Here is a 12,521-nt window from a genome sequence, read left to right on the forward strand (position 1 = left end):
TAGGCCTGAAAACTGGCACAGCATCACTTCACATTATCAGATTATCATAGTCAGTGGTCAAAGCAGTCTGAGCCCAGCCCAGACTCAAGAGGAGGGGGCATAAACCAACCTCTCCATGGGAAGCATGACCATTTTTAAGCTATCACATGCCTCGGGCCATGGTGCTTCCTCCCAAAAGGTGTCTGGAGGACCCACCACCTCACTCTACCATATGCAGGTGTTAAGGTCAGTGGGTGGGTATTTGAGATTCCAAAATGGCACAAAGCTATATTTCTCCTATTTGATACTCTCAATTCCTCAAGACCTCAGAGAGCAATTGGAGCACAGAGAATTAACATGAGTGACAATCCCAAACAGCAGAGCATCACAGCCTTGAGGACAGTGAAAGTCCTGAACTCCAGGCTCCCGAGTCCAAGTCCTAGACTCACAGATCACCACTTGGACTAACTTGCTGTGTGATTTGGGCAGGTCCCTGAACGCTTCTGAAGCTCAGTTTTCTCATCTGAACAAAAAGGAGAATAATGGAACCTACATTGTAAACTTCAACAGGTTAATAGAGTGTGCACAAAATTCTTGGCATAGTGTCTGGCACACTATAAGTATTTAATAAATGTTAGCTGTCCCTATAATTATTACACCAGCAGTCCCCCAAAACAGATCATTTAATGTAAGAAATGCTGTAAAGTTGTAATGATTTTTATGGCACAGTATCCAAATGGAAGATAATTGAAAATGACAAGTGCTACCAAGAAGTAGGTATTTTAAGACAACAGATGCCCCCAGTTTTCAGACAGTTAAAAAACAAGAGTGACCCCGATTGAGCTGGTGGTCCAAAGTTGGAGAGGATTTCACCATGATGCAGTTCCTGAAGTGGGAAGCCCTGCCTGGTGGTGGACCCGTGCCCTCCTCTGCCCAGGTGAACAGCAACAATGACCAAGGTGTGGTGCAAGGACAGTGGCGGGGCAGGTACGGCGGTGGCACCAGCCCACTGCACTGGCGCGGCAGCGTGGCCATTCTGCAGAAGTGGTTCAAGGGCAGGCACAAGCCAGTCAAGTACGGCCAGTGCTGGGTCTTCGCTGGAGTCATGTGCACAGGTACCCTGGGAGAGAAGGGCCCCTGCCCCAGCCTCCTCTATCTAAATATATTTACATATATTTGCATATGCTGCAATCCATCTTCATTGACAGGGAGATCAAGTCTCGCTAATGAAGAGAGAAGCCAGAGAATGTATTTCCATGACATCTGATCTTTTATTTTAAAGGAGTCCTACCTCTGTCTCACTCATTGAATGCCTTGGGCGAGTCCTGTGGCCCCTTTGGCCTCCAGTCCCCTCAGGAAGATAAGTGGACTCTATTAAGTGGCATCCAAGGTCTTGCCAACCTCAGAACTTGTCTACTGACATGGAGTGGCAGCAGTGTCTCCCGAGGTTCTTGAGACAATGTGCAGGAGATAGTGGCATTTCTGAGAGTGGAGATGAGAGTCTCAGCCCCGCAACCTGCCAAAGTAGACAGACAGACAAAGATGGGGTAGCAGAGGGCTTTGGCCACAAATGAGCCAGGGCACCTGCTGTGTAAGCCAGGCCCCTCTCTCAGGGGCTGAGGTCCTGCCTGCTCTTAGCCTCCCAGCCTCTGCTCTGCAGTCCTCAGGTGCTTGGGGATAGCCACACGGGTCGTGTCCAACTTCAACTCAGCCCACGACACAGACCAGAACCTGAGTGTGGACAAATACGTGGACTTCTTCGGGCGGACCCTGGAGGACCTGACAGAAGACAGCATGTGGTGGGTCCCGCTCCCAGCCCAAGCCCCAGGCTCCCGAAGCCCAGCAGGTGGAGCAAGGCATCTGCTCTCCCGAGTCTAAGCTGACTCTGAAGGGAGTGAGAGGCACCCTGAGGATAGGGTGGTCCCTCTTTTGAGATGTAGGGTCTGAGGTCAGGAGATGTAGACTCAGAGGGCAGGAGGGGCCTCAAAATTTGATTGCCTTGAACACCTGATTCTACTCTCTCTGGGAATCTGTGGCTTCCTTGGGTGGGGAGGATCTCCGTCCGCACAGGTATCTCTGGATCAGGCACCTGCTTCTGTGTCAGCTGCGGTTCTCCATGCTGTGTGTCTCAGGTGGGAAACAGCCTCCTTCCTCGGTTAAAACAAAATTCATCAGATAAAGCTTTAAAAAATTCATTCTAGGCTGGGTGTGGTGGCTCATGCCTGTAATCCCAGCACTTTGGAAGTTCAAGGTGGGTGAATCACCTGAGGTCAGGAGTTCAAGACCAGCCTGGCCAACATGGCAAAACCCCATCTCTACTAAAAATACAAAAATTAGCCAGGTGTGGTGGCACATGCCTGTAACCCCAGCTATTTGGGAGGCTGAGGCAAGAGAATTGCTTGAACCCAGGAGGCGGAGGTTACAGTGAGCAGAAATCACACCATTGCACTCCATCCTGGTCAACGTAGTGAAACCCTGTTCCTACTAAAATTACAAAAATTAGCCAGGCATGGTGGTGGGCGCCTGTAATCCCAGCTACTCAGGAGGCTGAGGCAGGAGAATTGCTTGAACTTCAGAGGTGGAGATTGCTGTGAGCCAAGATCACGACACTGCACTCCAGCCTGGGCGACAGAGTGAGACTCCTTCTCAAAAAAAAAAAAAAAAAAAAAAAAAATCTAATTTAATTTTCTATGATATGAAATAAGCTAATGTGGCTTAACATTCAAAAGGTACAAAACGGGTTGCAGTGACGTCTCCCTCCTTCCCAGTTCCCCAGCCTCCCCAGCCTCCTCCTGGAGGCAACACTATCACTGTCTCCTACGTCTCCTGTCAGAGAGACGCTCTGCAGACAAGAACATTCGGGCCGGGCACGGTGGCTTACGCCTATAATCCCAGCACTTTGGGAAACCGAGGTGGGTAGATCACAAGGTCAAGAGATCGAGACCATCCTGGTCAACATGGTGAAACGCCGTCTCTACTAAAAATACAAAAATTAGCCGAGCGTAGTGGCACTTGCCTGTGGCCCCAGCTACTTGGAAGGCCAAGGCTGGCAGGTCACTTGAGGTCAGGAGTTCAAGACCAGCCTGGCCAACATGATGAAACCCCGTATTTACTAAAAATACAAAAGAAAAAAAAAAAATTAGCCAGGTGTGGTGGCACACGCCTATAATCCCAGCAAATGGAGAGGCTGAGACACAAGAATCTCCTGAACCTGGGTGGTGGAGTTTGCAGTGAGTCAAGACTGCACCTTTGCACTCCAGCGTAAGTGACAGAGCAAGACTGTCTCAAAAAAATAAATAAATAAAAATAAAGGTTAGGAGAGATGGTGAAGAGAACATAACACAAAGACATAGAGAGCCTTGTAGCCTTGTTCCCCAGAGAAACATGCCAGCAGCCCTTCCTGAGCTCGCCTCCAGCTCGGACCATCTCTCTGCTCCCCTTTGCCTCCCCTTTTTTTTGGTTCTCTTCATTCCCTCACCCTGGAAGCACAAAATACTCACATTCTTCTCTTTTCTTCATGCAGAAAGCACAGAGACTTCATTTTGATGTTGGGGACTCTGTCACCACCCAGGTTATCAGGGTCCCACCGTTAATCCCCAAATGCTAATCAAGAGACTTTCCCCAACAACCTGCAAAAGAGGGGTTCTGAGACCGGCTGTAAAGATGCCAAGTCAGGCAAACCGGGAGTCAGGTTTCTTTCTGCTGCTTTCTTTCTGCAAGACCGTGAGCATGTGATGTCACATTTCCTACTCATATTCTCAGCTTTAACGCAGGGAATTAAAAATAAGGCTGGAATTCCTTACCAGGGCCTACAGAGCTCTGCACAATCGGAACCATACCTACCCCCTCTGCTGGCCACATCCCAGAGACACTTGTATACTTTCTGCTCCTTGGACACACCAGGCTTTTTCTTATCTCAGGACCTTTGCACATGCTGTTCCTTCTGCCTGGAATACTGTTCCGTTCGCTTTTCCTATAGCTTATTCTTTCTCATTTAAGGCTGACCTTCAATGTCATTTACCTAGAGTACGTCTACAGGGGCTGTTCTCTAGCTCCAGCCCCTCTTTTTCTTCACGGCATTTATTGCTGCTTGCATTTGTTTATCTACTGACTTAGCTTTCCCCGTCTCCTTTTTTAGAATGTAAGCAGCATGAGAGCAAGGATCTTCTGTCTTAGCTGCAGTACCTTGAATAACAAGTTCTTGATAACACACACATCTATATACACTCATACACATATATACAAACATCTGTGAATGCTGTGTGCTCATTAGTGTTGTTGAATGAATGATTCACGAGATGCAGCAGCAGTTCTCCTGAAGATTAGGGGACCCAGGGCCTGCCGTTCAGTAGGATCTTCCCTTCCTATGCCCTCACTCAAGGCCACTTCACCCATCCTCTCTCTGCGGCAGGAATTTCCATGTCTGGAATGAGAGCTGGTTTGCCCGGCAGGACCTCGGCCCCTCTTACAATGGCTGGCAGGTTCTGGACGCCACCCCTCAGGAGGAGAGTAAAGGTACGCTCAACTGGGTGGGGTACGTTCCAGACCCCTGCTTTTCCTTACCCATGCTGCTCGCACCCACCCCTCCTGCCCAGGTGTGTTCCGGTGCGGCCCAGCCTCAGTCACCGCCATCCGTGAGGGCGATATACACCTGGCCCACGATGGCCCCTTCGTGTTCGCCGAGGTCAACGCCGACTACATCACGTGGCTGTGGCACGAGGATGAGAGCCGGGAGCGTGTGTACTCGGACACGAAGAAGATCGGGAGATGCATCAGCACCAAGGCGGTAGGCAGCGACTCCCGTGTGGACATCACTGGCCTCTACAAGTATCCGGAAGGTAAGGGTCACACGGCAACCTTTATTATCTTCCCCAGGTTGGCCCAGCTACTGCAGAGAGCCCACTGTGGGTGGCCTGGGGTCAGGCCCCGCCCCACGTGTATGACGCTGACAGCAGCTTCCATTGGCATCGTCTCTGTGCTCTGAGCCAAGTGCCTTTATTTAGGCTGTATTAATAGCTTCCTCTGTTTGCTAAGTACCTCTTCTTCCTTGGAAGATTTCCCATATGAAATAATAACAGCTACACTTCCTTGAATACTTGCCATGTACCAGGCATTGCATTAGGTATATTCACATATAGTAATAATCACTGCTGGTAATAATAATGATGATCGTAGCAGGTATTATTTATGGAACACCTAGAACAAATGCTTGGCACAGGCCCGGCTCAGACTAGTAATAATAGCACCTCCTGTTTAGCATCTGCCAGGACCTGTGCCATGATACCAGCTACGGCCACTGGTTCACTGAAGAGCCTGTACCTGGTAGGCCGCAACAACAAAACAGTTGTATTTTTTCTTATAGCTGCTTCCAACTATATACTTTGAAGTCTCCCTTTCCCACTGGGTAACAGGTTCCTTAGCAATGTTGTGATCTGATTAACAGATTTTCAACCATTTCTGCTTGCTAAAACCATGTTACCAAGTAATTATGACTTCAAACTCAACCTTGAATTAGACCCTGTCTCCTCCCATCCCCTGAGCACAGGCTAGAGCAGTGACCCTGGAAGGTTGCTGAAGAGGGGACACAATCTGCTCTGAACACCTCCTCACTTCCCTTTTCTGTTCTCTAGCATCATGGTTTGCAGCTCTGGTTGCACTTTTTTTTGTTTTGTTTTTTGAGATGGAGTCTTGCTCTTGTTGCCCAGGCTGGAGTGCAATGATACACTCTCGGCTCACTGCAACCTCCACCTCCTGGGTTCAAATAACTCTCCAGCCTGCCTCATCCTCCTGAGTAGCTAGGATTACAGATGCCTGCCACCACACCCGGCTAATTTTTGTTTTAGTAGAAACAGGGCTTCACCATGTTGGCCGGGCTGGCCTTGAACTCCTGACCTCAGGTGATCTGCCCACCTTGGTCTCCCAAAGTGCTGGGATTACAGGTATGAGCTACTGCACCCAGCCCCTGGGGCACATTTGAATTACCCAAGGAGGTGTTTCAGTTATCTGTCTTAAACAACAATGACTTATTTGGTCAATTCTGTGGGTCAGTAATTTAGGCTGTGCTCAGCTGGGTTGGTTCACCTCCTCCAGGTGGTGTTGGCTGGGATCTCACATACGTTTGTCACATGGGAGTGCTGAGATGGCTGTCTCCCTGCTTGGTCTCTCATATCTCAATAAGCCAGGCCTTGTTTTTCTGAATAGCAGCAACATTCCCAGGAGGTGAAAGATGAAGCTGTGAGGTTTCTAGAGGCTTGGCTCAGACTTTGCACCACGTCATTTCTGCCATATTCTAATGGTCAAAGCAGTTCATGAGCCCAATCGAGATTCAAGGGGTAGGAGGTTCCAAGGCATTATGGCCATTTTTAATCTACCACAGCAGGCCAGATTGCACCCCTGACTAATTGAATCACAGTCTCTATGGGATGTGATTCTGGCATCAGGACTTTTTTAAGCTCCCAGGTGGTCTCTAGTGTGGAACCAATGCTGAGAGCACTGTTGGGGGATAAGGGGGAGGAAGAAGAGGAGAGAAGAGAGCAGATGCCTTTGTCTTAACTGGGTGAGGATTCAGTGTCAGCTCAGTGGGCGGGTGCTGCTGCCCTAGTTTCCTATCTATGCTTGCTGAGGACAGATGGTGACTCCATCACAACCTGCTGCCATTCAGACTGATTCCTTTGCTGTTCCTCCAGACACTGCTGATTTCTTGTGCTATTTGGCCCCTTTCAACACAGCTTCTTTCTGAAGCATGGTGATTGTTGTCCCCAAGTTCTGCAGAGGTTTTACAAGGCTGTGGTCCCCCAAACCTCACCTCCACTGTCTCCCACTCCGAGGCTGGGAACTGCAACCTGACACTTGTGGGTAGGAGGAGTAGTCTTCACTGGCTGTCTCCCTCCAGTTCTCTTCTCCCTGCTCAGGTAGTACATGGCTTAGTAAGTAAGATGAGATAAGGAGACCTCCCACAGGGAGGGGAATACCAACTTCCCTTTCTGTAGGCACACCCAATCTTGACCAGCCAGCCCTTTCTTGCTGAAGACACCCCCAACTTAACACTGATTCTTTTAAACACCTGCATATACCCCCAACTCATACCTTAGCTCCTATCTCTGGGAACATGGCACTTTCTTGATTGTCAAAGACATCTTCCACTTTAGTCATCTTCTTACTGTCTTAGGGGTGGGCTATGGATGAGGGGAGTATGTAGTAAGACCTCTTCTGACCTGGTACCTCTCTGACAAGACCTGCAGATTGATGGCTGGGTCCCTTCTGCTGGGAGCTTCTGGAACTTACAATGTGGTCTAGCCTGGGCATCATGGCAAAACCCCATCTCTACAAAAAAGGCAAAAGAATTAGCCAGGTGTGGTGGCATGTGCCTGTAGTCCCAGCTACTCAGGAGGCTCTGGTGGGAGGATTGCTTGATCCTGGAAAGCAGAGGTTGCAGTGAGACAAGATTGTGCCACTGCAATCCACTCCAGCCAGGGCAACACAGTGAGACACTGTCTCAAAAAAAAAAAAAAAAAAAAAAAAAAAAAAAAAGAACATGAAGTCTGTGGGTCTTTTGTCCCAAGGTTTAACCATGGCCACAGGAGAAATTAACATCCTATTACATGGTGACAGTGATGGCAATCACTCCTATTGAGCGCCTGATGTGGGCTGGCCATTTTCACATGTTATGTAGTTATTTTATTTAACAAATGTTTACGAAGCTCTTATGATGAGCTTTTAAGTGAGACACTGGTACAATGTTTATTTTACAGAGGAGAAGGCAGAGGCACAGACAGGCAAGCTAACCCAGCCAGGGAACATAGCTAGTAAGGGAGAACTCTCCTGCAGAACCCAGAACCCATGCTTCCCACTCTGCACTGCACCACCACCATTTAATTATAATATTGTCTATTGTTTAACACAGACCACCTACTGTGGGCTATGTGATTTCACATCCAGGTTAACAAAAAAGCAATAACAGTATCTAGAGCTTGCCAAGCACAGTGGTGAGCAATGTCCGTGCATTATTTCATTTAATATTTATTTTAAAATCATTTTATAAGCCAGCATGGTGGTTCACACCTGTAATCCCAGCACTTTGGGAGGCAGAGATGGGGAGATCACCTGAGGTCGGAAGTTCAAGATTAGCCTGGCCAACATGGCAAAACCTCATCTCTACTAAAAATGCGAAAGTTAGCTAGGCGTGGTGGTGGGTGCCTGTAGTCCCAGCTGCTCAGGAGGCTGACGCAAGAGAAACACTTGATCTCAGGAGGTGGAGGTTGCAGTGAGTGGAGATTGCACCACTACACTCCAGCCTGGGCTACAGAGAGAGAATCTGCCTCAAATAATAAATAAAATAAACTCATTTTATGGATAATCAAAATGAGGCACAGGGAGGTTAAGTAACTTCCCTAAGCTTTCAAAGCCCAGAAGAGCTGGCATTCTAATGAGGCAGTCTAATCTCAGGGCCTCTGCCCTTCCCACTATGCTAGACTGCCCCTCTTCGCTGAGTGGCTTCAGTGTGCCATACACCATGCTAGGATTTTTCATGTGTTCTCTAAGTACAGAGCTTCCTGAATGCCAGGCATGATTCAGAGGCAAGGGAACAAAGAGAAGTCCCCAGAGAACTCATCACATGGTGAGCTAACAGCACAGAACAATTCGGAATGACTGGCACTGTACTGGGGTGTCCAGAGGCTAAAGGAGCAGAGAGGAGGAGTCTCTAAATCGGCCAGGGCAGAAGGTATCAGGAAAAGCAGTCTATGAGAGGGAACGCTGAAGGGAGTAAGATTTAGCCAGGAGTTGAAGGGTTGGGAAGGCATTCCAGGAAGACAGGGTCCAGCCTGATTCCAGACTCATCCTGCGCAATACTGCTTATGCAAGCTAAGACATTCTTGACTTGCATGAGCAGTATTCTACAGACGAAATGACAGGGGCTTGCGCCTCTCTGAGTGATGAACCCTTACTCTGTCTGTGGAACCAGGACACATGCTACAGCACAAAGATTCGGGTACAACGTGCTTTGCCCATACTCCAAAGACAGCCTTGGGGACTAAGCAAAGAGAGGACGAGCATTCCAAGCAAAGGAAATACAAAGCCAAGATCTTAGTTGGTCAGGCTGGTACCGGCAGTCAGCAGGGAAGCAAGGCTGGTGCACCTGTCCAGCCATCAGCCTCTGGGCCTGTATTAGTTTCCTGGGCCTAACATAATAAGTTACCACAAACTTGGTGGCTTAAAACATCAGAAATGTATTCTTTCACACAGAGTCTGGAGGCCAGAAGTCCAAAATCAAGATGTTGGCTGAGCCATGCTCTATCCAAAGGCTCTAGCTAACTTGACTCTTCTAACTTCTGGTGGCTCAGGCATTCCTTGGCTTGTAGTCACATCACTCCAGTCTCTACCTCCATCTTCACATGGCCTTCTTTCCTCCTATGTGTTTCAAATTCCCACCTCCTTTCTCTTACAAGAACCAAAGTCACTGGATTTAGAGCCTACCCTAAAACCAGGATGATCTTGTCCCAAGATCTTGAATTACATCTTTAAAGATCTTATTCACAGGAACCAGGGGTTAGGACTTGGGTATATTGTTAAGGGGGACGGTGTTCAATCCACTACAGCCTGTGTGGGAAGACCAAGCACCTGCTGCCCAGGGCCTGGCTGGCCAAGCAGGCAGGAAACAGTGAATGCAGTGGCTGTGGGGCCACAGCCACTGACAGGTTGATGCAGAGGCCCTGTGACCAGCCCAGGAGACTCTTCTTCCACATTCTCTGTCTGTCTCCCACCATTCTGCTCTCTGCCTTTCTACTGTGCCTTTCTCTCTCCCTCCCTTCTTGCATTTAGTGGGTACCCCCAAGTACCAGGTGGCAGGGTGGACAGGAAGCACAGGAAAGCAGACAATCCCAGTGCAATGTGATAAGGTCAGGCTGCCGAGGTGCAGAATGATCAAGGAACAGCAGCAGGGAGGGCAGTGCTTGTTTGGGTAGCAGCAAGAGGGAAAGGTCATCAGGAGCTCTTTTATACCTAAAGGACTTGGCACAAGATGCTTTCTTTGCCTGGGAAGGACCTGTTGGCTTCACCCCAAACTCTGGCCTGACCAGGGGTCTTAGCACTCTATTTATTTCCTTCTAAGCACATATCACAACTTGATATTTGCTTGAATCTTTATTGTCTCCCTACTAGACTGGCCAAAAGGTGAAAGCAACCCAAATGTCCATCATTGAATGAATGAATAAACAAAATGGTACATACATACAATGGGATATTATTTGGCCTTAAAAATCAAGAAAAAAACTAATAAATGCTGGAGCACAGACGATACTTGAGGACATTATGCTAAGAGAAATAAGCCAGACATAAAAGAACAAATATTTTGTGATGCCGCTTATATCTATGAAGTACCTTGAGTAGTCAAACTCACAGAGACAGAAAGTAGAATGGTGGTTGTCAGGGGCTAAGATTTGGGGAAAATGGGCATTATCATTTAATAGGTACAGAGTTTCAGTTTTGCAAGATGAAAAGAGTTCTGGATAAATGGTACTGATGGTTACACAACAATATGAACGTACTTAATGACACTGAAGTGTACACTTTAAAATGATTCAGATGGTAAATTTTATGTTATGTGTATTTTATCACAATTTTTAAAATAAAAAAAAGAGAAAAGAATGGAGGTACAGAGAGAGGGAGGGAGGGAAAGAAGAAATGGAAATAGAGAAATTTCCAAATTGGAAAGAAATAAAACTATCTCTATTTGCACACAGCGTAATCTTATATATATAAGAATCCCAAGGAATCCATTAAAAACTTATTTGAGATGATAAACAAGTTCAGGAAGTTTGCAGAACACAAGATCAATATATAAAAATTAATCATATTTCTAGACACTAGCAATGAAGAATCCAAAAGTGAAATTAAGAAAAGAAATCCATTTACAGTAGCACTAAAAAGAATAAAATACTTAGGAATAAATTTAACAAAAGAAGTGCAAGACTCATGCACTATAACTACAAAACATTGTTGAAAGAAATTAAAGATCTGAATAAATGAAAAGACATCCCGTTTTCATGGATTGAAAGGGTTTATATTGTTAAAATTGCAACACTTTCAGAATTGATCTTCACACTCAACAAAATTTCTATCAAAATTACAGCTGAAAACTGACAGAAGAGCAGAAGATCAAACACCGCATGTTCTCACTCATAGGCGGGTGTTGAACAATGAGAACACATGGACACAGGGAGGGGAACACTACACACTGGGGTCAGTTGGGGGGAAATAGGGGAGGGACGGTGGGGGGTGGGAAGCTGGGGAGAGATAGCAAGGGGAGAAATGCCAGATGTAGGTGATGGGGAGGAAGGCAGCAAATCACACTGCCACGTGTGTTCCTATGCAACAATTTTGCATGTTCTTCACATGTACCCCAAAACCTAAAATGCAATAAAATAAATAAATGGGAAAAATAAAATAAAAAATAAAAAATAAAAAAATTACAGCTGAGTTTTTTCCCCAAAATTAGCAAGTTGATCATAAAATTCACTTGGAAATGCAAGGGTATCCCAAATAGCCAAAACAGTCTTGAAAAAGAATTTGGAGGGCTCATACTTCCCAAATTCAAAACTTACTACAGCCAAGCATGGTGGATCATGTCTGTAATCCCAGCACTTTAGGAGGCCAAGTCAGGAGGATAATTTGAGGCCAGGAATTCAAGACTAGCTGGGCAACATGGAAGACAAAACACTCTGACAGTTTCTCAATGGAGAAAGAATAAGAATAGTCTTTTCAACAAATGGTATTGAGACCACTGTATATCCACATACAAAAGAATGAAATTGTTATACCCTACAGTTTTGTAATCATATTTGTACTCAGTTTTAATTGCATGCAAATTAAGGGGAAGAGTATGCAGAAATTTTTAGGAAAAGCGTAGTAACTTCAAGGTGATTGCCTTGAAAAGGGGTGGTAACTTTTGTGTGTTGCCACGGCGCTGGTGGGCTTGTCTCATAGAGAAGTGCTGTTGCCTCCTCCCTGTTTCCATCGTCATTAATCTAGTCCTGAGTTTGAGCCCCAACTCCAGAGTCAAGTCCTGCCTCCTGCCTCAAGGCCATTATTGCCACGTAGGGAGTGGTAAGGGAGCATAAGTGGAATTTGGAGCATTATTGCCTGGTTCAAGTCCCAGCTCCCTCACTTACCACATAGACTGTGTGATTGAGGAGTTACTTTACTTCTCTGTGTCTTGTCTTCCTTATCTGTTAAATGTGGGTGATAATAACACCTCTGCAGTACCTCCTAGCGGAAAAAAAAGCACCAAGTGCTATAGTGCCTGACACAGCAAATCTGCAAAACTGCTAGCTATCATTATTATATGAGGCTTTTGACCCAGCTGTCAGAGAAGCTGGAAATTTGCGTTTTTATGTGAAATTTCCTGACCTGAAGTTGTTGGCAACTGATTTAAAATTTTATTTACACAATCACACACAAAGCATGTGGCTGTGGTGTGCATATGGCTCTTGAGCTGCCAGTTTGACTTCCACACGCCATGGTAAATTAAAGGAGCAAGGGGGTGC

General features: G+C 46.6%; 1 protein-coding gene across 2 annotated transcripts in view; it reads left to right on the top strand.

Annotated features, from left to right (window-relative positions):
- The window catches only part of TGM6 (transglutaminase 6), a 46,361-nt gene that overhangs the window by 16,333 nt on the left and 17,507 nt on the right, over positions 1-12,521 (top strand). For both annotated transcript variants that reach the window (XM_017504732.2, XM_017504733.2), the window contains exons 6-9: positions 917-1,094; positions 1,640-1,778; positions 4,391-4,494; positions 4,575-4,817. In XM_017504732.2, the coding sequence (XP_017360221.1) occupies positions 917-1,094; positions 1,640-1,778; positions 4,391-4,494; positions 4,575-4,817 (664 nt within the window). The remainder of the gene's footprint in view (positions 1-916; positions 1,095-1,639; positions 1,779-4,390; positions 4,495-4,574; positions 4,818-12,521) is intronic.

Source organism: Cebus imitator, unplaced genomic scaffold (genome assembly GCF_001604975.1).
Source record: "Cebus imitator isolate Cc_AM_T3 unplaced genomic scaffold, Cebus_imitator-1.0 Scaffold328, whole genome shotgun sequence".
Classification (NCBI taxonomy): Eukaryota; Metazoa; Chordata; class Mammalia; order Primates; family Cebidae; genus Cebus; species Cebus imitator.